Raw genomic sequence first — 25,138 nt, forward strand, 5'->3', positions numbered from 1 at the left:
TCCCAGAGTGAATACTACTTTGCTGGAGAATCAGTCATTGGTCACTTTTAAGTGCCTAAACTTTTTGGCTAGTATTAAAATTTTCTTGAAGTACAACCATTTTATGACATCAATCATGGTGTTGATATATTTAAAGAATAACTATAAATTGCTAGAACTTATCGTCCATTTTACCCAGATATAAGACAGAGCCTTTCCTATTATGCCAGAAAGCTAAATGGGACTCTTAAATTTGAGGATGTTGAAATGTGTTAAATTTTGGCAGTTGCTCTGTAAAAGCTAGCTAATGTTTTCTGGTATATGTCTCTTCAGTGTGTCTGACTAACATACATCACAAATGTTAAGGATGTATTATGCATATTTGAATCTGTCAGGATGCTCCAAATAAAGAATTTTGGAGGTCTTCTGACTCTGAAAAGAAGCTACCTGAAACTGTAGCTTGCTCATGGGCATGGTGGCAGAGTGAATGCCTGATCCAGTGCATTGCTCTTAATATGCTAGTGTGCCACATTTTATTCTCTTTATACTTGAAATTTATAATTATTTCAGATTCTTTTTCTTGACATGGGTGCCAAATGAAATTACACTTTTGTAATACACTTTACATTTTTTTTGTATTATAAAAGTAACCATTCTGATATGTGAAGTATATTTTAATAACTGAATGAGGAGTGTGTCAGTCAGCCAAACTGAAACTTTTTTTTCAGTTGGGTCTTTGTCATTTTGTAATTCTAAGAATATATAAGTTAGTAAGCTTCTTCCCTCTAAAATATAAGCTCCACAGGGCAGTGAATTTTGTTGGTTTTTCTTTCATTCACTGGCATAGCCTAAATGTGTAAAAATAGCCTGACACGTGTTAGGCATTGTATTACTCTGGTCTCACACTGCTAAGACATACCCAAGACACGGTAATTTATAAAGAAAAGAGTTTTATTTGACTCACAGTTCAGCATAGCTAGGGAAGCCTTAGGAAACTTACCATCATGACAGAAGGGGAAGCAAACATGTTCTTCACATGATGGCAGGAAGAAGTGCCAAGCAAAAGGGGAAAAACCCTCTTAATAAAACCATCAGATCTCGTGAGAACTCACATGTATCATGAGAGAAACATGGAGGTGCCTGTCCCCGTGATTCAATGACCTCCCACCAGATCCCTCCCACGACACATGGGGATCATGGGAACTACAATTCAAGATGAGATTTGGGTGGGGACATGGCCAAACCCTATCAAGCACTCACAGTATTTGTTGAATGAATGATGGTTAGAGTCTCAGACTCCCTGTATACAAATCCTAGCTCCTTCCTATTTACTGTCTGTAACCTTGGGCAAGTTACACCATCCTTGTGTGCCTGCTTCCTTACTTTAGAATGGAGATAATAAACTACTAACCTTAGAATATTCTTATAAGAAATGTGAAGTTCTTGGCACAATACTGATGGTTGCCATTGCTGTTCCTGAAGATTCAGAGCTACTTGATGTGCTCTTGGTAGTATTTTTTTAAATTCTGTAACTGGACTGTGACAATAATCTTACCATTAGATATTTAGTCTTAAAAGTGAAGGACAACTTATTGGAGATTACCTGAAGGGTCTCATAGTCTGACTCCTCAGGCTTTAACCACTACCAGAGCACACAGTAGGAGGCCATCTCAAATCACCTTTGGCAGGGGTCCCCAAATTCTGGCCCACAGACCAGCACTGGTCTGTGGCCTGTTAGGAACCGGGCCACACAGCGGGTGGTGAGTGGTGAACAAGCAAGTGAAGCCAAGCTCCACCTCTTATCCTATCAGTGGCAGCACAGAGTCTTACAGGAGCACAAACCCTATTGTGAACCGCGCATGTGACGGATCTAGATTGCATGCTCCTTATGAGAATCTAATGATGAATGTCATGCACTTGAATCATTCCAAAACCATCCTCCACCCCATCTTTGGAAAAATTGTTTTCCACGAGACTGGTCCCTGGTGCCAAAAAGGTTGGGAATGGCTGATCTTTGCATAGTCTCAAATATAAGGATTATATTAAGCCAGAAATGTTTCTCATTAAGGAATCCTTTGTTTTGAGCTGTAGGTCGTGTTTTAGAACAAGTCTGTCCTCTTCCATGTTGTAACTCCTAAAATATTTGAAAACAAGTATGTCCACTTGAGAGACAGCTCTGAACTGAACATCCCTGGTAATAAGACATTCCCTTTGATAATGAAAGTTCCCATATTTGAACAGCATGGAATAGAATAACATTGTCTTTCAGATTCTAGTCTTCTATTAAAACCACAGTTACTTTTGCACCAAACTAACATAGCTAGAATAGGATTGGGGTGGTGGGGAAGTAGAGGGTGTGAGTGGTGTAGCACATCATACAGTTGCGTAGCACAATTCCAGCTATCAGCTCAGTCCCAAGTCCCTTTTATGTGTGCTGTGTTCCCACGTTTCCTGCAGATCTTACTCCTGCACTTGCAAGATCAAACGACTAGGTATGAAACATATGTAGGGTAAATATTCGGCATATGAAAACATACCTAGTCATTTGATCTTGCAGGTGCAGGAGTAGGGTCTTCACTTGTTTTGTTAAATGTTGCCTTGTTTTTCTTGTTCTGGTCTGTTAAAAGTGTCTTTTGATCTACCTTATTCCTTTTCTCTCACTTTCATGTGTCATGTCACATGTCAATTAACATTTACAGTGAAATTACAAAGATTTGTACATACGTAGGTTTTGTTTTGAGAAAAAATGTGATAATTCTTTATATTCTGCTATACCTTGTTCTTTGATCACTTGCAGAGCATTCCTTGGTATAAACATATTCTAACGTATTTCATTCTATTTTTGATTGATGTTTAGGTTGTTTCCAGTTTGTTGCTATTAGCACTGCTGCAATGCATCCCTTCAGTAATATTTTTGTGTCCTATAGACCATTTGCTTCTCTTTCAAAATTGTGTGGTTATTTTGCGGTTATTTTTCCAAACGAACTTTATACTTATAAATTTCATTCTCACTGGTATTGCACTGAATATGTAATTTGAGGACTGACATCTTAACAATATTGAGTCTCCCCCTCAAATACTGAAATTCTACAGAAATTAAGTACAATTCACATTTTTATATGGACTTAGGCATGGTTGTTTGGATTTCAGTTACAATTGGAGGTGATAAATAATCGGTTTCCCCTTTGAGTTTTATGAAATGAGGAACTTCATCATGGAGTCTCAAGTGTATAAATATTTTATCCTTCTTGGGATTCTGTCACTTCTTATGTTTGCCCTTATAGTGATTCAGCTGGTTCTCATTTAAAGTTTTACACAAAACCGTTTGGATTATATTTTGAGGTTTTCACTTCAGATACTGGACAAGTAATTACTAGTATAAAGGCAACTAACATGGTCATAATAGAAGTATGGTGTTTACTCTTCACATTTATCTTCCCAAAGTTGTCTTCAGCATTGAAATTTTAATGTTTGACCTTTTTAAATAGGAATTAAGATTCTAGTTACACCATATATTTGAAGGATATAGAAGCATGATTTCACACTTCATAGTCATGTTATAGGATTATCTACAAAATTTTTTATCCTTTTAAAATTAGATGGTTTCCTAGGCCAAAATCATTTAGATGTTGCTTTTCCAGTATTAGAATCTTTATTCTGTGGGGTTTTAAGTGCCTTTTTGTTTTGTTTTCAGAGAAAGTTTCATTGTGCAAATCTAACTTCATGGCCTCGCTGGCTATATTCCTTATATGATGCTGTAAGTAACTTACCTTAAATTTACTTTATATATGGTAGGCCATGTCATAACTAAGGGTCATTAAAAAACAAAGATTTAGTTTTTCCAGTTTCTAGTGCCTTATAACTTAAGAACAAGATATCCTAAGAGTGGTGGCTAACACCTGTAATCCCAGCACTTTGGGAGGCCAAGGCAGATGGATTGCTTGAAGCCAGGCATTCAAGACCAGCCTGGGCATCATGGTGAAACCCCATCTCTACAAATACAAAAATTAGCCGGGTGTGGTGGCATGCGGCTATAGTCCCAGCTGCTTGGGAGGCAGAGGTGGAAGGATTGATTGAGCCTGGGAGGTCAAGGCTGCAGTGAGCTGAGATTGTGTCACTGTACTCCAGCCTGGACAACAGAGCAAAGACTCTGTCTCAAAGAAAAAAGTATCATAAGACTTCTTTAGACTTTTACTAAGCACGTGAAATTTTGTTGGGTTGGGTGATAGTTACATTTAAAACATGAAAGCATCCATCTATAACAGTTTTGGTTTTTCTCTAAACAAGTATATTAACTTACATCTCTTGATCATTAGTCTATTAAGTAATGCATCCATGAGGGGTTTTGCTCCTTAAAATTTAACACTAGGCATTGCTACATTTTGCAAAACTAAGTAAGGGACAGTGCTGAAATGGTTTAAAGAATCTGGATTTCAGATCAGAGACTGACTTCAGAGTCTGATGTCTGTCATTTACTCTGGGCCTGGAGCAAATTACTTCTCCAAGGACCTGTAAAATGGATATAATGGTAGCTATTGTAGTTGGTGTGCATAGTGGGCATTCAATAAATGCTAGCCATTTCCCTTAATGAATCACTGCCCACTAATCTGGAGTCCTGGGAAAACTCAGCAGCATGCACAATACTAAAGGAAACTGCAGTTGATCTCTGCTCTTTAGCAGCTTTTAAACAATTACAAAGACACAATATATGAGTGTTTTTGCATATGTTTTGCATATGCTTGTGAAAATTATGTAGTAAACAGGTGCCAAGTACGGTATGTAGATAGCAAGTGCTAGTGCAATTTATAGGTGCCATAATATGGACCGAGTCAGAAACGGCCTAATAGAAGGCAGAAGAGAGGCCAGTTCCAAGCAGGGGCATAGAACAGAGCAATCCGCAAGGAAGTTGGGATCACATACCGCTGGGATAAGACAGTGAGTGAGAAAAGGCTGGAAGGCAGACTTAATGCTGGGCAAAGGAGCTGGAGCTTGATCATTGCTGCATAAGAAAATGGAGGCATTTAAACTGGAACTGAGATGGGACTGAGTGATTAAATTACTGCCAATATGTTAGTTTTAAGAGTTGAAAAGCTTAATAGATTTTAATAAGTCCATGAACTTGATTATTATACCTTTATTTTACCTGTATACCTTTATTTTAAACAAGATTATACCTTTATTTTAAACAAGGAAACCTTAATGGACAGAATCAAGAAACAGCTACGTGAATGGGATGAAAATCTAAAAGATGATTCTCTTCCTTCAAATCCAATAGGTATGAAGTTAGTTTCCTGCCTGGGGCCTGGGATGTCTTGCTGTAAAAAAAATAGCTTTCTAATGGATGAAATCATATATTTTAGTTTTGTTTTTTTTTAAAGACTGATTAAAACATTTTAATTCTGAAAAGCATAACTTCCTTTGAGCAGTTGGAAAAAAGTATTTCAAAATTAATTGCAATAAAATCCTTATATTCTGTGAACACTCAAATTTCAGACAGTTTCAGACAAATTGCAGGAAGTCGGTATCATCCAAAAACACTTCCTGAGTGTGAGGATTCCTTTCTGTGTTCTTTAAGGTGCCTTTAAAACAAATGACTCTAGTTCCAGGACTTGCCTTAATTACATAAACTCTCTTCATCTGTTTATAAGGTATAGTTTAGTTATTTTTCTAGTCTCTTGGGAAATAACTTGTAACATGGATTTGAGTTCACGTTTAACGTAAAAGGTTTTTACCAAAAAAAGTATAGGAAAAGAAGTTAAATTTAGAGCTTCTGAAAAGTATGTGTTTGACAGCTGGTATATTTTCATATTGTTTATACGTGTATGAAATGTGTAACCTTATAGAGAAGGATTTATTTCAAAAGGACATTATCTGATTTGTGAGTTATCTGATGCTTGTCTGACTCTTAAGTTTAAAACTTGAAAACCATGTCTTGAAGATTTTCTTACAGAGTAGCTGCTTGTCTTCCTATTGATGATGTATTGAGAATTCAGCTCCTTAAAATTGGCAGTGCTATCCAACGACTTCGCTGTGAATTAGACATTATGAATAAAGTGAGTAAAGTGAATATGTTTTTGATGACCATGTTTTATTCAGGTTGGAGAACTAGGATGCTCTGTTGGGTCCAATGGAGCTATACATAAGTCCAGTAATGTAGTCATGCAATTCAGATTTCAGTTGGGATCTTACAGATAAACTCAAATTGTTTTGTGTTTGTCAAATATGAGTACATTTATCAACTTAGTGAAAAATACTTGATTTCTACATGGAAATATCCAAGGTTATATATCACTGTTCCTTTACCCTAGAGAAGGTCATTTAGTTATGCAAATATGTGGCAGATCGCAGTTTCAGTGATTTTCTTGCTCCATCTTTAAGTGTTTTTGAATGCTTGGAAGGAAAATGTGGTATTCAGAGAGGGCAGTATCTTTATAAGTTTCTTGATCTATGTGATTACATGATAAAATGAATGCCAGTTTTCCCACCAATTTTCTCTCAAATTTTTTAGTGTACTTCCCTTTGCTGTAAACAATGTCAAGAAACAGAAATAACAACCAAAAATGAAATATTCAGGTAAGTCTTTATTACATTTTTAATATACTTGCCTTATCAGAATTATAATCAAGACTGTATTTCTGTTTTCCATACACTTTCCTCCAATACCTAAAAGTTACAAACACTCAGCAAATGAAATATAGGGAATTAGCTCACTTTTGGTAAGACCATCTTCCAGATTGAGTACTCAGATCAACAATGCATGTCAGGGATTATTCATAGGTAATGAGCATGGTAAAGTAGAACAACTGAGCAATTCTTTTCCCCCTAATTCTATATATTAGATTGTCTTAGAAATCTACATAATATATTGTCTTCAATTAGGCCCTAATATAGATGCCTCAGAAATTACATTTCAGTCACCAGTTTTGCCATATAGGGCCAAAGTAGGACATGCTTCTGAACACTGATGCTCTAACAGTGTTTGAAAATCATTTTATGACAAATTCATCAGAGTTATAAATCAAGAAGGTAAGGAAACTGCTTTCTGCAAAATAATCAACTCCCCCAAAATGACCGCACAGGACCTTGTCATTGCACTTATACTCTCAGACTCCTTTAGAAGCATTTGAATTTTATATTCTTTACAATGTCTGTCTTGAGGAGGATTTTAAAAACAAGTACTATTTCCTTTGGGTCATCACAGAAAACACTTAGACATTTAGACAAAACAGGCCTGTCTGCCAGCTGCACCCCCACCCCATTTTCATACTAAGATCCTGGTATTATGTAAAACTGAAAGATTAAAAACTATATAGCTCATACCTCATTTCTTGGTGAACTTCAGGAAAATTCTAAGCATTTAATAGAATTAGACTTCTCATTTTGACTTGTCCTCCATGTTGATTCTTTGTTTTAGTTTATCCTTATGTGGGCCGATGGCAGCTTATGTGAATCCTCATGGATATGTGCATGAGACACTTACTGTGTATAAGGCTTGCAACTTGAATCTGATAGGCCGGCCTTCTACGGAACACAGCTGGTTTCCTGGGTAATGTTATGGTGGTGGTTGCTTTTTTTTTTTCTTTTTTTACCCTAATTGGGCAGAAAAATCCAGAGTCCTAAGCAGAGTTGCTACAATCTTTGTAATAAAAAGTAGACAAATGAGTAATTTTACACAAAAATTAGCCGGGTGTGGGGGCAGGGGTCTGTACTCCCAGCTGCTTGGGAGGCTGAGGCACAACCTGGGAGGCAGAGTGTTGTAGTGAGCCAAGATTGAGCCACTGCACTCCAGCCTAGCGACAGAGTGAGAATCTGTCTCCAAAAAAAAAAGTGGTTTTATTTAAATGTCCTTCATTCCACAAATAGCTAGAAACATCTGTTGCACTTTTTGTATCTTTTATATAGCATCATTGAATGAAAAGTTAAGGTTGACAACTGCAGTTGTCCTCAAATTACTGTATCCAGTTAAATCCAAAATTGTTTTTTTCTGTCACATAATTCTGAAAATCAGCTGTTTTATGACCCAGTAGAACTTTATATCTGGACCGTATTCTGTAGTAATGTAAAACCGGAGAATGTTTACAAAGCAGTGATAGACTAAGAAGGTGCAGAACCCATTGAATCCTGCTTTTCTTCTGGTTTGCCTTTTGTTGTTGTTGTTGGCTTCAGCTTAATGATTCTCAAAAGTATGATCCTGGGAACCTGTTCCCTTCCTTCAGCCATACTATCTTCAACTATCTTCAGTTTTCAAAGAGGGATGCTAAGAAGGGATTACATGCTACTCTGGAGTTAGGACCATGTCCCTTGGATTGCCCTATCTTATTTGGCACCCTATGTGAGGACTAAAACTAGAATACATTTGTTACTATGAATAGTAAATGTGGCATGCTATACCTAGGGAAAAAAAATAACAGTTGCAATTATGTGGTTTATCTTAAAAACACAATGCCATGGTTTGTATTTCTGGTTGCATTATCTGACAATCATTCTTATTTTAGAATAGTAGTTTTCAAATATTTTTTGAGACGTGTCCTTCCTGGCCCATCCAGTTTAACTCAGATAGAAGTGCCTGTTTCTGCAGGTGGTTGCTGTTTTCTAACTTGACTGCAATACAAGTTAGAATGTGGTGGCAACCAGCAATTTGTATAAAGAAATTTATAAGATTACTCTTTATTTCTATGCAGAAGAATGTGAACATGGCTTAAGAGCATAAAAGTCATATATTACAAAATTATATATAACAGACGGATGTATTACCATAGGATGTATCCAAATTAGAAAATGTTTTTAGGTTTCAGGGAACTGTATGGATCAAATCTCAACTTAGAATCTCCTTAATCCTTAGACTTTGCCTCTAAGGTCTGTCTTCATGATAAGTTTATATGATAGATATGATAGGCTTGGAGTACAGAAGTGTTTCCTTAGCTGATATCTTTCCTTAATTTCTTAGGTACGCCTGGACTGTTGCCCAGTGTAAGATCTGTGCAAGCCATATTGGATGGAAGTTTACGGCCACCAAAAAAGACATGTCACCTCAAAAATTTTGGGGCTTAACGCGATCTGCTCTGTTGCCCACGATCCCAGACACCGAAGATGAAATAAGTCCAGACAAAGTAATACTTTGCTTGTAAACAGATGTGGTAGAGATAAAGTTATCTAACAAATTGGTTAATTCTAAAATCAGATCTGCTTTGGAAATTACTGCGTCTGATACATACCTAAGTAAACACATTACTTGGAGGGTTGCAGTTTCTAAGTATACTTTTGGAGAGCATGAACAGCAGTCTAGAATACTAGAAACATCTACTTGGGTAGCTTGGTACCATTATCCTGTGGAATCTGATATGTCTGGCAGCATGTCATAGATGGGACATGAAGACATGTTTGGAAATGAGATTATTTCCTGTGTAAAAAAAATCTTAAATTCCTACAATGTGAAACGAATTATTTGATCCTGACATATGGGACAGCATATCTGTACCAGTGCTATAAATGACAAAAGCTAGGGTGACAAGTACATGTTCCTTTTTGAAAGAAGCAAGGCAATGTATATTATTCTCAAAGGGCTTTGTTCCTTTCCATTTTCTTTAGCTTCTCTGAGATACTGATTTGTAAATTTTGGAAATTAGTTAAAATATGCAGTTTTTTGAGCCCACGAATAGTTGTCATTTCCTTTATGTGCCTATTAGTAAAACATAGTATTGTGTATTTGCTCAGTATTTGAACTGTAAGCCCATTTATACTGTTCCATACAAAAGCTATTTTTCAAAAATTAATTTGAACCAAAACTACTATTATAGGGAAAAGATGCCAAAACATGTCCCCTCACACAGGCTACACGTGATACTGTATTTTGTTCAATGTAAACTGAAGAAAATCTGTAAGTAAACCTTAAATGTGAAACTAAACATGTTCTTTGTTCAAATAATATAAAATATCACTCATAATTTTCAAGTTCTAAAAAGACTGCTTATATTCAACGGTTTAGTGGGTCCTTTCACATTTGTGTAATAACTAATCAATCAGGTTAAATGTTTACTCAAACTAGATAGTATGAGGCCAAAATACATGCCTTGAGTGGAGTGAAATCAGTTGAGTATCACATTGCATATTTATGTAAACAAACAGAGTAAATGAAAATTCAAGAATGCTTCTATTCAGGATGTGCCCCTGCCTTATTTTTTCCAAGCTCTACTTTACTACTTTTTTTTTTTTGAGACAGTCTTGCTCTCTTGCCCAGGCTGGAGTGCAGTGGCACGATCTCGGCTCACTGCAACCTCAGCCTCCCGAGTAGCTGGGACTACAGGTGCCCACCACCATGCCCGGCTAATTTTTTGTTTTAGTAGAGACGGGGTTTCACCGTGTTAGCCAGGGTGGTCTCCATCTCCTGACCTCGTGATCTGCCCACCTCGGCCTCCCCAAGTGCTGGCATTACACGCATTGAGCCACTGCGCCTGACCTACTACTTTTAATAATTTTGGGTTTATATTACTTCATTGGTTGTTCATGATAGTTCTTACACTGCACTAAAACTGACTCTAAGTGGATCCCAGGAAGTTCTTTTCAGTAGCATAGTACACCTCTGTAGGCTGAAATCTAAACCAGTTGCAATGAGTTACCTTTCCCCCTGAAAAGTTATAATTTCAGTATGTCCCATACTGTTTACTAGCAAATAAAATTTTCTGATCTGTAAAAACACACATATAATACTACTGAAAATGGTTTTACACATGACAAAACCAGACCTCTGATAGCTAACTCTGCATACTTTCTATACAGAAATGGTATGTATTATATGATTTTTGGGTCTAAATCTGTATTTTGGCACTACTTAAATATTTCAAAGTATTACTTTATAATGCATTTAATTACTGACCTGTGTGCAGTCATTTCTGAGGCTTTCTTGCATCATAGCCCCTGTGACACTTCCTCTTAGAAATATTATACTCTACAAAATTGTTTTATCAAGGTCCAAAATTACTATTTGCTCATAGAGCACAAAGATGTTATGACTGGCTACACAGAAAAGAAAGAAATTATGAAATGTCACTATAGCAGCTGAAATAAACAGTTTGTGTTATACATTTTATTTACCTAATGAAAGCATTTAGGACTCAAATCTTTAGAGAACAAATATGTAATAATGTAAACCATATCCTTTTAATAAAATAACATTTACTTTAAAGAGGCATATTACCACTGTATATGACACCTGATATACATTGTCAGATACCACATAAACACATTTATCTTCCAATACCAATGTTTTATTAAAATAATAGGCTCAAGAGGAACCCAGGCTCTGCAGCGTAAAGAAATCATTGTGACAGGAAAATATCAACCACATACTAAAGCATAGCTTGCTAGAACAAATCCTGTACGTATGAATGCCAGCAACTGGGGACACATTTAGTATTTATATTTTATGCAAACTTATCAGTTATTTCCTTTTTAAGCCCAAGTTTATTTTGGAATTCAGATAAGAACTGACACATCATAGACAGTCATTGTTCAAGGTAACCCAGTTATTTCAATTGCAAACAATAAACATTTTTTCTTCAAGACAGTTACTCGTTTTTAAGATCTTAGTACTACCCTATGCAAAAAAAATTTTTTTTTAAAGCCTGAACAAGTTAAGATAATAGTCAACTATGGAAACTATTCCAAAAGAACTGTACATTTCAGTGATATAAATCAGATCAAGAAAGGTGGATCTCAGTTTAGTTCTTGAAATATATTTCACAAAATAAGACCCTTGTTGTTCTACAGAGGTCCCCTAAACTGTCTTTTATTATGGTGTAGTTTCTAAAACCTCATTAAGAGGGAGGGGAGAAAATTAGTCTTACCAGAAATGCTCTGCTTTTTAGTAGCCATCAGTTTTAGGTCTTCTTTATGTAACTCAGAAGTTCATCTTTTTCCATTTGGTAACCACTTTTTTTCCACTGTTCTCGCAACTGTTGTAATAGAGCCCCAATTTCTTTTCCTGAAGAAATGCCCACTTTTCTGATGTCATGGCCACTTACAGGAAATGGAGGAATGGACCACTGCTGCATTTCCTTTAGGAGACAGTGCTCTCCTTGGTACTTCAGTAGTTCACATACACGAGTAGTTGCATCAGGTTCCCTAGACTACATGTCAAAATCAAACATTTAGTTTCATCACACATGAAAACATAACACTTACGATCTTATCCTAAAATTTACTCAACATAAATTTTTTCCTTTAAAATAAGTAAAATTCACAGAATTGTAGATCTTAGTTTTGATAAATTATAAATTAGTGACAATACTTCATATTTCTGACCAAGCCGAGTATATACTTACATCTATAATGAAGTCTTGATAGGGTTTCAATGGGTCTGAACTATCTGTTGCTTTAATTAAATCTTTCCTATTTTTAACTATAAATAAGCCAAGGTTTTTCTCTTCTTTTGCGATCTTCAACCTCAAATCCAATTTTGTGACATCATCTTGTACTTTGAATAATGAAGCCAAAAGAGTCATTGGCTTTGGTGAAAACCTTCAACATTTTACTGACTTTGTCAAATTCTTCTAGACTTGCATTAGGAGGTAAACCTGTAGGGACAAAAGCATTTTCACCTGTTTTAGTGGGGAAAAAAACACTCATATCCTAAACCTTGCCACTGTTTTAGTATAGAGAAATGCTTTGTCACTAGGATACATTATATAGGTTCAGTCTGATGTTCCAACTTACAGGCAAACCACTAATATATTATTGTTATTCTCTCCCCTCAAAACCTCTAAAATGTTGTTTCCATTAACAAGCTACATCAAGAGGTCCAGAGGTAGTGGTGATGGTGGTGTCAGACTCACAAGGCATACTCTTTCTAATCACAGATTCCTGACTTTCCACTGATACAACATCCACCCCCCATTCAATAATGTTACTGAAATTTGAAATAAAATATCCAAGCTTCCAGAAGTGTGATAAACCATATAATCCCACTGTTCTTTGTGAAAATGAATTACATTTACTGAACAATTTCTGTGTACAAGTTACTCTTGTAAAAGAGCTTTACATGTATTAACTCACTGAATCATTTAGCTTTTCTTTTAGACAGACGGTATATTACTTTTAAACCCCTTTTTTGGGTTAGAAACTAACCCAAGTTGCAAAGACTAGATAAGGGGCTGAGCTTCCTTCAAACCTAGATCTGACTCGAGACTACTCTACAAGTACCACAGGCTGTCTTTGAGCTGTTCCCTACTCACGACAAAACGTACCCACCCCATAACCCAAACTTTGTCTTATTTTAAAATACTCCATTTCTTCATCAAGAATTCAACCACATGAGTCAAACGTTTTTTCCTTATGAAATTTGAAACCAGGTATTTTAGTGCCAAAAATTCAAATACTTTATAACTTGCTCTCACCTATATAAGGAGCCACATCAAGATCATAGATAAGGTGAATCAAATGATTTACATGGTTACCAACAAGAATTTTTTTCAGTTCCACCCAAATCCTCTCTCCTGATATTCCAGCCAAGCCTTTTGCATTTTCTGCAATTGCTTCCAAAGTATCAGCATCGTGGTCACCAGGTTTGTCTACAATTCTCCCATAAAACCTACAAGACAAAATCTTCACAGGGTATTACCTCTATATTGGCATGTCACAAGAAAAATCTGTTTTTCATTTTTATTGATACTATCCCATACATCTACTTAATGAAAACAACATAGAAGTAGTTAGGTCTAGAAGGGACCTTAGAAAGCAACTGGTCATTTCTCCATCTCCTCTTTCTTTTCCCAGATAAGAAAACCCTACATCTAATAAAGTATAAGTAGCCTTTCTGAGGTTAGCAAGAACTAGAACCTCAAGGTCTCAACCTCGCTTCCAAATCATTGACTTAAGACCTTCAGAATGGTCATCAAATGCAATTTCTGAATTGGCACTTGCAGTAGATGAAAAAAAATAGCATTCTTGTAAAGGGAGCAAACCAAAACAAGACTGCAGTGCCTTAACAGAGTATTCTTAATTCCTCAAAACTTGCCTGTCTGTACACATTAATACTTTCAATGAAAACCTTCAAATATGACTAGTTGCACACTCTGGAGTATATTTCATGGAATCTTGGCACTGGAAGGCCTAACGTACATGCGTTTTACCACTCATATCCTTAAAATTCTAATGAACACCCTCCATCAGTGGTCCAAAGTAATGCTAAATAAGTAAATTAATGCTAAATTTGGATTAGTGATCCAAATACAGCTAAATCTTAATCTATGTTGTATTATTTTTAAGAGCGACTACAGATACTCAAGTTTAAAGAAACTACATTTATTGACAAAATATCCATGATCTGTTACAGAATATTCTGAGAGCAGTCCCAACCAGTGAAAAATGAATATTACTTGACATCAACTAGCCAATTCGGATAGTTTTAAAAAAGGTTAGTGTGTGACATTTAAAATCACTGCTACTCACAAAACTAATCATGCATTTCATATTTACCAACTTTATCCAAGTTTTTCTCTTTTTTTTGAGATGGAGTCTTGCTGTCGCCCAGGCTGGAGTGCAGTGGCACAATCTCGGCTCACTGCAAGCTCCGCCTCCCGGGTTCATGCCATTCTCCTGCCTCAGCCTCCCGAGTATCTGGGTCTACAGGTGCCTGCCACCACGCCCAGCTAATTCTTTGTATTTTTAGTAGAGACTGGGTTTCACCGTGTTAGCCAGGATGGTCTCAATCTCCTGATCTCATGATCAACCTGCCTCAGCCTCCCAAAGTGCTGGGATTACAGGCATGAGCCACCACACCTGGCCCATCCAAGTTTTGAGTATGTCTTTACACTTCGATATTTTTAATCATATAATAGGTATTTCTTTTCAGCAAAATCATTTTGTTGTGAACCATCACCCGATTTCCATGACCACCTAAAACCATAAGCTGTATGAAGGCAAACACTTCCACTCATTCATTACCATGTTTAATACACCTAACACAGGGATTGACCTGTGGTAAGCATTCAAACATCTGTGTAACTAATGGATCAATGGAGGAAATATCAATCAAAAAGAAAAATGGGCATTTAAAAAAATGACTTAAACCAGAATTACAGGAAAGATCACATAAAGTATATGTGCATTCTGGGAATGAAAATACAATATGAAGTAGCTAAGTAATTTTCACTCATAAAGCATAGGATGCTAGGTCTCCACTAGAGACAGACATCTGGGATGTCACCATTTTGTACACTGACCTGCTGTGGGTTTCATATGACCAGTGTTATACTCTAGTGAGTATATTAAAACTATCACTTTTTATTTTTTAAAATTCTTACCTGAAGTATCTTAAAATTCTAAGATAATCCTCTTGTATTCTCTGTTTAGCATGTCCAACAAATCTAACTTTCTTATTTTTTAAATCTTCATAACCATTAAAGTAGTCAAATAAAGTGCCATCAAAACCTATTCATTAGAAGAGAAAAATCACTGTTGGCAAATAAGAATTTGAAAACACAAGAAAATCAGCTAAACACTATCATAAACAGTAAAAATTCAGCAAGGTGAAGAGTTATTAAAACACATAGGTATTCATATATATCAGCTATCAAATGGAAGACAATAAAAGACAGTCTTTTAGTCTGTTTAGTTGCATTTACAGTTGCAACTAAAAAGGTAATTCAAGAATAACCTAAACAAGAAATATGCAAAATCTGTATGAGGTGGAGTGGAGCCAACAAGACACCATACAAGCTAATTTTCACAATATGGGAAAATAAACAATAGCCAAAATAAAATGGAAAAAATACGTAACAGGATTAACAGAAGAAACGAAAATATTTCATAATCTTGGAATGGGGAAGATCTTTCAAACTCTACTTAGCAAGAAAACAGAAAACAAAACACAAAACAACAGGATTTTCAAAGAAATAATTGAATGACATAAAAAATCAAAAATGCCTGTATGGCAGAAACTACTGTTGCACAGAAAGTCATAAGTGGCATTTTTGGAAAAATATACGTAAGCCCATATAAAAAAACATGGCTAATTTCCATAATATATAAAATTATTCTAAATAAAAGGCCACATAAATAGAAAATAGGCTACATATAAAGGAAATATAGAAATCTCTTTAATAATGAAGATTTTCAACCTTAGTCATAAATCCATTTTTTGTTCTTTGAGGCGGATTCTCACTTTGTCACCCTGGCTGGAGTGCAGTTGGTGCAATCTCAGCTCACTGCAGCCTCCCAGGTTCAGGTGATTCTCCTGCTTCAGCCTCCCAAGTAGACCTGCCACTACACACAGCTGATTTTTGTATTTTTAGTAGAGACAAGGTTGTGGCATATGGGCCAGGCTGGTCTCGAACTCCTGACATCAAGTGATCCGCCTGCCTCAGCCTCTCAAAGTGCTAGGGTTACAGACAAGCCACCATGCCCGGCCAGTAAATACACATTTTCGAGATAGCATTTTTCAGATCGGCAATGATGCAAACATTTGATAACAGTGTTAGCAAGGGTGTGGTAAAAACGGGCAGTCCTGTTCGTTATAGATCAGGAGACTTCACTACAGAGCCTTTAACACTGTGAATTTTGAACCATGTTAATCTATTAGCCATTCACAAAAATGGTAATAAACAAATGTTCTCATATGTCGAACCAAAAAAGAAAAAGCGACATAAAATAATTTTATATATATGTACATAAAACCTTAAGTATTAATTAGTAGAGCGACCACTTCATACTGGTTTGCCTGAGACTTTCCTAGTTTTAAAGCTGAAAATCACACATCCAAGGAAATATTTCAAGCTCAGACAAACTAAGACAGTTGGTTACCATGGAAACTTAAGAAAAAGAAAAAGGAATTGAGAGCTGAAACGCAGACACCATTCAGCTAACCAAATGGGGAGGTCAGTGATCCTATGAGATACTTCACTCTGTAGCATTACAGAAAAGAGGCACTGACAACTACTTATCAAAAATACCTCTTGGTTGTGTTTGAACTTGAATGCTCTTTGATTATCCGAAAAGCAACAGTATATTGGTAAGTTCACACTTAATGCTTAACTCTTCCCAAGCTGTTAATAGTTTTATATGCATAGTAACTTTTAAAAGGGAACCATCTTGATGTATATGGCAAATTTCGAAGGCTCCAGATTCAAAAAGACATAAAAGAAAATGAAGATTTAAAAAAAATACATAAATAAACAGACAAAAATATGATAACAAAGTAGCAAATATGGTATATCCATCTCAGTGTTATTTCTCCTAATGAAGAGACTTGTAACTCTCCCTGGGGAACCTAAAGGCAAGATCAAAATTTGTAGGAAAAAAATCACAGGAATATGATCAAAGCAAAAATAGGGTTTGGGAAGCAAAGTAACCAACCATAAATGCCAGAACTATGAATGCTTGATCCAATAAGGCTTGGAAAAAGCCAGGATAGAAAACTACACAAAGCTTAGTAAGTATCATATTTGGTGTGTATTTTGTTTTGCTCTGAATATCATCCTTTTAAAATACAGTAAATAAAAATATGAAATACAGCTGAGTTGCAGGGAATAATGTAGTGGTTATGACTGTGACCTCTGGAGTCAGGCTGCCTGAGTTGGAATTCCGATCCTACACTTTACAAACTGTGCAACTTTGGGCAAGTTACCATTGGTTAAATAGCAGTATCTGCTTCGCAGGGTTGTCAGGAGATTGTATATAATGTGCTTAGAACAGTGCCTGGTACGTTATGAGGGTTCAGTAAATGTCAGAAAGTGATAGTTCCAATAAGAACAGCTTTTATTTTATAAACTAGGACACTGAAAAAGAATGTTAGTCTCTGTCTTGCAGTATGCTTATGATAAGTCGGTTAGACAAGACTCTATATTGCACTACTTGGAGCAGTTTCTTCTATGAGTAAATATGAGAATAAATAAATACATGGAGCTCTGACTACATTAATTGAGAGAAAACACACCAATTGGGCTCTCTATGGTCATATATTGCCTAGGCTTTGGAAACAAGCCAAAATAATGGTTCTCTGTGACTTAAACTAAGTTACTTAGTATCTCTCAGTCTCAAGTTTTTCTGAGAGTTTAATGAAATAAAGTATATCAGGTACCCAGTGTTGTTCCTAGAACCCAGTAGGTACCCTAGAAATTGTATCTGCCATTACTGTAATCAGCAAGAGATCCCACCTTAGATTATAAACTTCTTGCCCAACCATGCATGAAGCAAATCCTATTACTTCATCCTTTTACCACTATTGTTGCTACAAACTAGGTTATGAATAGCAGATGTTTCATCCTTTTTTAATCCAAAATCTTAAACATAAAGGGCTTGTCTTAAAGTACAACATATGATGCATCAGTAACGTATCAAAACACTAACCTAATTCATATCTACCCCCATATAATTCCCAGTGCTTTCATTAAACATAAAAGTTAAGCTGAAATAAATAGGTTTCATCTTACATACCGACTCTGATTACTGATGATTGCTAGAAAACAATGCTAAAAATGAATCTGAGGTTGTGTGTAGGCTCAGCAGTAAAAAAAAGGTGAAGTCATTCACCATTGTTTTCCAGGGAAGCAGAAGAAAGAGTGAATACACATGCATGAAAGGTAGTGCAAAGGAAAAAGAATGATCCTGGGTGTGTGTGTGGGTGTGTGTGGAGTGTGTACATGTACCGTGTGTGCATTTTCCTTCCCTGAAATGTTAATGTTGTTCAGATGCAGTTAAGAAGTTAGCACTGACTGAATGTGTACATGTGTCAGACACTGTTCTAAGCATTTACAATTATTAACTCTTAAACCTCACAACAGCTGTACAGAGGAAGCCAATATTAATTAACGTTTTTGTTTTGTGGCTAGTGGGTGATGGAGTCAGAATTTCACCCCAGGGATTTTGGCTCCAGAGTCTATTCTTTTTTTTTTTTTTTTTTTTTTTTTTTTTTTTGAGACAGAGTCTCGCTCTGTCACCCAGGCTGGAGTGCAGTGGTGTGATCTCAGATCACTGCAAGCTCCACCTCCCGGGTTCATGCTATTCTCCTGCCTCAGCCTCCCGAGTAGCTGGCACTACAGGCTCCCGCCACCACGCCCAGCTAATTTTTTGTAGTTTTAGTAGAGACGGGGTTTCACCATGTTAACCAGGACGGTCTCAATCTCCTGACCTCATGATCTGCCCGCCTCAGCCTCCCAAGGTGCTGGGATTACAGGCGTTGAGCCACCGCACCTGGCCCAGAGTCGATTCTTTTATGCAATCTGCTAAACCATCTCTTAGAAGAAATTAACGCAAATTCTGAAGTTGAATAACATTTCCAGAATGTAGGTTTTATATGAAAAGAAGGCATTCTGATAGACTCAAAACATGGTTTTATCTGCAAGTATTACCTAAAAACATAGAATTTATAGTGAGATCTCTGCGTTCTGCATCTTTCTGCCAGTCAGTTGTAAATTCTACCTCAGCATGTCTTCCATCAGTGGTGACATCAATCCGTAGTGTAGTAATCTCAAAATTTTCTTCATGAAGCTGCAATTAAATACATGGGGTTTTTGTTGTCATTAAAATTAGGTTTCCATACTACTGAATTGAAAAAAAAACAAGTTTTTGTCTTTATAGAGATGGTACTATAAGCCCTGACAGTTACAGTCTTTTTAACATCAACTACCATATCTAAACATTGAAACAGAAAGATATCCACGTCATTCAAAAACAGATCCAAAGACTGATTTTTTTTTTTAAATACCCATCATGATTAAAAAAGATGAGTTTAACACACAAACATGTCACCTCTGCCAGGTGATGTGGAGAAACCCTCAAAAATGTTCTTCAATTTCAAATCAAGCTATTATCTGAAATACTTTTAATAGCTCCTGTTTGCAAAGAGGTGAATGTCAATTTATGAAGCATATGCCATTGAGCAAAAGACTGATAAACAGAAAGTACAGTTAACAGATCCTGCAACTCCCTTACTGATAATTCCCAAGGAAATTAAAATAAAGGCCAGGGGTGGTGGCTCATGCCTGTAATCCCAGCATTTTGGAGGCCAAGGCAAGTGGATGACTTGAGCTCAGGAGTTCAAGACCAGCCTGGGCAAGATGGTGAAACCCCGTCTCTACCAAACATACAAAAAAAACCAGCCAGGTTTGGTGGTGCATGCCCGTGGTCCTAGCTACCTGGGAGGCTGAGGTGGGAGGATTGCTAGAGCCCGGGAGGCAGAGGCTGCAGTGAGCTGAGATCACACTGTGTACTCCAGCCTGCGTAACAGAGTGAGACCCTGTCTCAAAAGAGAAAGAAATAAATTAAAATAAAGGGTCACCTCTATCATAGGAAGACAGACTATCTCCAGCTGGGGAAGCTGTGTAACTTTGTGATAGGATGGCATCTGTGCCAAGCCTTGAAAAAGCAGCAGGGTTTGTACATGCAGGTGTGGTAGGAAAATTTCAAATGAAGAAAAAAGATGACCAAAGGCATGGTGGAGAAAGAGGAATATATGTAAAAGAGAAAGTATATTTGACAGACAGCATATTAGCATTTAGGAGTAGAGAATAAAGTGTTTTATGTGCCAAAAGTTAAGAATGTCTTCATTTAGGAATTGAAAGCCATTAATGATCACCAGAAGTCTGTTGTAAGATTTCTCTCAATTTCATACATACTCTTCTCTAGATACAAGCTACATCTATCTCTCACTATAGAATTCCAAAACTCAAGAATTTGAGGCACAAGTATCTCTGAAGGCAAAGAATAAGGTAAGATTTGAAATAGGAAAACTGTCTGAAACTCATTTTAAGAAATAATCAGACCCACCTAGAATGAATCCCTTAACGAGGCCGAAACCAGGGATTGACCCTTCTAGAAAGGTTGAACCAAAAATAATCAGAACTTGTTGCACCAGGCACAGATGCTCATGGGAATGAAGCATCATAATGAAAACAAAATTAAAGTGAAAATTAACATGACCCTCATCCCTTTCCCTACTTGGTTTCAAGATGCTAACAATCAGGCTCATTCTCTGGCATAATACTGGAGTATTCTTCTCTGATTTCTCCTAATGAAAACTCCTACTGAGACTTACACTGGGAGTCCCAACTGGCTGACACTTCCCATGCAAAACTACAATAAAGCCCTCAAGTATACAGCATCAGCCAAATATAAAGGCAGAGCCAAAGAATACCCACATTTAAAGAAAGCCAACATGAAAGAAAAAACTCAGAGGAAACAAAGACATTGCAAAATAACTATAGTAGATATCCTAAGAGAAAGAAAAGATCTTGTATCTGAAACATGAACGGGAAGCTTTCCAAAGAAATATACTAAGAAAGACCTCTTGAAATTCTACAAGACCACAGAACTTGCTATATTATACAACGACTGGGGGACGAAGTTAAGGCACTCTCATAGAAAGTAAAAGACAGGAGAATGTAAAATAAAGACAAAAGATAAAACTAGAAGGTCAGTCCCAGCAATCCAGCATCCAAATAATAGGAGTTTCCAAAGGAAAAAACATTTAACAAAAGGGATGAAATTATGAAAGAAACATAAGAAGGCCCACTAAGTGCCCTGCATAATAAGTGAAAAATCCAAAACAAGTTATATCATCTTGAAATTAAAACATTAGACATAAAAGATCAGAAAGACTTCCAAAAGGCAATAGTGGCAATCAGGTTTTTAAACAAAAGAGAAATCTAAATGGAACTAGACTTAGTGGCAGAACTGGAAGCTAGAAAACAATACCTTTAAATTTCTGAGTAAAAATTATTCCCAGTCTAGAATTCTATAACCATAACTATCAAACCAGTGTGGAGGTAAAATAAAAACATTTTCAGACGTGTAAGGCTTCCTCAGGTATTGGATTATTAAAATGAGGGCTTAAGCCAAGAGAGAACAGCACATGGGACCCAGGAAACAGGAGATCTAACAAAATAGAGAGGCCAAGGAAATTCCTAAAAGTCCATACTGGAGCAGGAAGACAGCACCAGGTAAGAGGTTTCTCAAAAACCCAACTGAAACTTGATGTAATGTGTTTAAATCTTTTGAGAGGAACTCTACAGCTCTGACAGAGTGCAGGAATAAATTAGTGGTACATGGAAAGCTATGTAAAAGAAAAATGCTATTAACTGCAGGAAAATTAAAAACCATGCCAATAGAAGAAATGTAATCACAATATACTCCACAATCTGGCTGTAAACAATACAGAGTCATAAACATGAACCCTGAATATTGACTTAACCAAAAATTATGATATAAATATACTAGGAAGATAGAAGTATGAGAATTACATGTGCTTGTTGTTGAGAAGGGTGTGGTAAGAAAGCTAAATCATCTTCCCTCATGGAAAGTCAATACATAACACATCTTAAAACTGAGATAGTAAAAACTAAAAAGTAAACACCGTAGTATACAAACACGTAGTCTAAAAAGGTCTTTTAGAAATGGAGAAATAACATAAAATTAAACATTACTGTAAGAACAGAGGACTGCAGGGTTTCAGACAGGGGTAATAGAGACTGACTTTTTTTATTAGACTTTTCGTTATTTGCTTTTAACTAGAGAAAATTATTAAGTTTGAAAAAATTACCAAAAAACCAATGTAATTAACTGTCAAACTTTTGACTCACCCTGGCAGTAATTGTTCCGTGCTTTTCTCCTTTGTTGTTTATCATCCGAATCCCAGCCGACTGAAACATCTCCTTCATTTGAGTAGGGGTAGCAGTAGTGGCAAAATCTACATCCTGAGGCTTTACTCCATTTAACAAATCCCTCACTGCTCCTCCTGCTATTCTTAATTCGTGATTCTCTTTGACAAATAATTCTGAGATAAGAGAAAAAAAGATTTTTATTTCCAAGTTCTTTATTTCAATGTGTTTAACCACAAAGTACGAGGCTTTTCCATCTAGTTGGAACAGCAGAGATTCATTTAACTGAGGCTTTTCTTATGAAAAATGAGAACAAGGCCCAAAGAAGTAAAAAGACTTGTCTTCAGGAGAGTGCCTCTGAGGACCAACGGGAAACAGGGAACTTGCAGAATTTTCCTTTGCTTATTCAGAAGATAATTCAGAATTCCACAATGCCTCAAAGTGATCAATATAAATTTGAAGTATTACTAAAGACTAAAGCAGATCAGGCGCAGTGGCTCACACCTGTAATCCTGATACTTTGGAAGGCTGAGGCGAAAAGATCACTTGACCCCAGGAGTTCAAGATCAGCCTGGGCAAACAGCAAAAACTCTAACTCTACAAAAAAAAAAAAAAAAAAAAAAGCCAGGTTCAATGGTGCACACCTGTAGTCCCAGCTACTTGGGAGGCTGAGGTGGGAGGATGGCTTGAGCCCTGGAGTTCAAGGCTGTGGTGAGCTATGATCATGCCACTGCACTCCAGCCTGGGTGACAGAGCAAGACCTTATCTCAAAAAAAAAAAAAAAAAGAAGAAGAAAAGAAAAAAGTAAATCAAAAAATTCTACTTTCTTTTCCCCATTTATGTGCATACTTTAGAAATGGTAACATGTTCTTCTATTTCTCTGTGTGTATAAATAGATATTGAGCAGGATGTTCATGCATCAAACTATCAGACAACATTAGTCTATACCACTTATGATAAATGGTTATAGCTAAAAGTCCTTCAAGAAATGATCTGTATATAGTTCTAAAATCAACTCCTATCTCTGCTCTAGGTAGAACCGTTTGGACACTGAACAACTATAAGCAAGCATATAGCTGACTCCTCTATATGTACAGGATAAAGCAAAATCCACTATAAGTATATCCATATGCCCACATGGAACCTAGTGAGAATGGCATCCAGGAACTGGCCTGTCACAATATTAGGTCCTGGGTCCTGTGGAACAGAAACAATTTCACAAAACATCAATATCAGACAAGCCCATTCTGTGCCATGATGGATCGATCAAGACAACTCTGTAATCACCTAAACATACACAAAACATGAACACTATCCATGATACACCCTACAATAATTGGTAACAGTGACTGTGCCTTACCAATTAGGTTTAATCTCACAACTGTACTCAACTTCTAGGAAAGCATTATTAAGACACCCAATCAGAGAATTACTTCTGCTTCCTGAGAGCATCTAACCCACTGCAAAGCTCTACTACCTTAAATGCTCTCCAAAATGACCCAATACAAGCCCAACTCCTATAAGAAGTCATTTCTAAAGCCCTCTTACTGAGTATACCTCTGGGTTCTCCAGGGTCAGCATGCTACTCCCCACTCAGCATGTTGCTCCTCACTGCCAGGAGTAACAACCCAACTTGTGTCCCTGTTGGTCTTTGGCTAGTGGGCAGTGACACGAGTGTTCAAATAAACTCATCACACATCAAAGTTCCAGCACCTCTAATCACAACTCAGAACATAATCCTCTGTCCCTACCTCAACGTCTTCTGTTCTCTATCCTGCCCACACTCCTCTTCTACCTATTCTTCCCACATCTTTCAGCCCCATTCTCTGTAGACTCCTTAAAATGATTTGCTTAAAATAACAAATGCGGGGGCGTGCGCAAGATGGCCAAACAGGAACAGCTCCAGACTCCAGCTCCCAGCGTGAGCGACACAAAAGATGGGGGATTTCTGCATTTTCAACTGAGGTGCAGATCGACACCTCACACCTCACACGGCAGAGTACACCCCTGAGACAAAGCTTCCAGAGCAAGAATCAGACAGCAACACTCGCTGTGCAGCAATATTCTATCTTCTGCAGCCTCCGCTGCTGATACCCCAGCAAACAGCATCTGGAGTAGACCTCAAGCAAACTCCAACAGACCTACAGCTGAGGGTCCTGACTGTTAGAAGGAAAACTAATAAACAGAAAGGACACCCACACCAAAACCCCATCAGTACGTCACCATCATCAAAGACCAAAGGCAGATAAAACCACAAAGATGGGGAAAAGCAGTGCAGAAAAGCTGGAAATTCAAAAAATCAGATCGCATCTCCCCCTCCAAAGGAACACAGCTCATCGCCAGCAACGGAACAAAGCTGGACGAAGAATGACTTTGTTGAGTTGAGAGAAGAAGGCTTCAGTCGATCAAACTTCTCAGAGCTAAAGGAGGAACTACGTAACCAGAGCAAAGAAACTAAAAACCTTGAAAAAAGAATAGATGAATGGATAACTAGAATAATCAATGCAGAGAAGACCTTAAAAGAACTGATAGACATGAAAACCATAACACGAGAAATATGTGACAAATGC

General features: G+C 37.0%; 2 protein-coding genes and 1 long non-coding RNA gene across 3 annotated transcripts in view; 2 read left to right on the forward strand and 1 right to left on the reverse strand.

Moving 5' to 3' along the window:
• The window catches only part of CRBN (cereblon), a 30,371-nt gene extending 20,467 nt beyond the window's left edge, over window positions 1-9,904 (forward strand). Inside the window, exons 6-11 of the mRNA XM_017870734.1 lie at window positions 3,674-3,736; window positions 5,170-5,261; window positions 5,918-6,032; window positions 6,488-6,552; window positions 7,394-7,525; window positions 8,927-9,904. Coding sequence (XP_017726223.1) covers window positions 3,674-3,736; window positions 5,170-5,261; window positions 5,918-6,032; window positions 6,488-6,552; window positions 7,394-7,525; window positions 8,927-9,107 — 648 coding nt within the window. The 3' untranslated portion in view covers window positions 9,108-9,904. The remainder of the gene's footprint in view (window positions 1-3,673; window positions 3,737-5,169; window positions 5,262-5,917; window positions 6,033-6,487; window positions 6,553-7,393; window positions 7,526-8,926) is intronic.
• A 947-nt stretch (window positions 9,905-10,851) lies between these two features.
• Window positions 10,852-25,138, reverse strand: part of TRNT1 (tRNA nucleotidyl transferase 1) — a 25,439-nt gene continuing 11,152 nt past the window's right edge. Inside the window, 7 exon segments of the mRNA XM_017870733.1 lie at window positions 10,852-12,104; window positions 12,300-12,495; window positions 12,497-12,551; window positions 13,371-13,564; window positions 15,279-15,405; window positions 19,323-19,461; window positions 22,551-22,744. Coding sequence (XP_017726222.1) covers window positions 11,856-12,104; window positions 12,300-12,495; window positions 12,497-12,551; window positions 13,371-13,564; window positions 15,279-15,405; window positions 19,323-19,461; window positions 22,551-22,744 — 1,154 coding nt within the window. The 3' untranslated portion in view covers window positions 10,852-11,855.
• The window catches only part of LOC108528746 (uncharacterized), a 17,227-nt gene continuing 8,896 nt past the window's right edge, over window positions 16,808-25,138 (forward strand). The window contains exons 1-2 of the long non-coding RNA XR_001885286.1: window positions 16,808-16,984; window positions 20,599-20,681. This is a non-coding gene — a long non-coding RNA (uncharacterized LOC108528746). The remainder of the gene's footprint in view (window positions 16,985-20,598; window positions 20,682-25,138) is intronic.

This window comes from Rhinopithecus bieti, unplaced genomic scaffold, assembly GCF_001698545.2.
Source record: "Rhinopithecus bieti isolate Rb0 unplaced genomic scaffold, ASM169854v2 scaffold_5101, whole genome shotgun sequence".
NCBI lineage: Eukaryota > Metazoa > Chordata > Mammalia > Primates > Cercopithecidae > Rhinopithecus > Rhinopithecus bieti.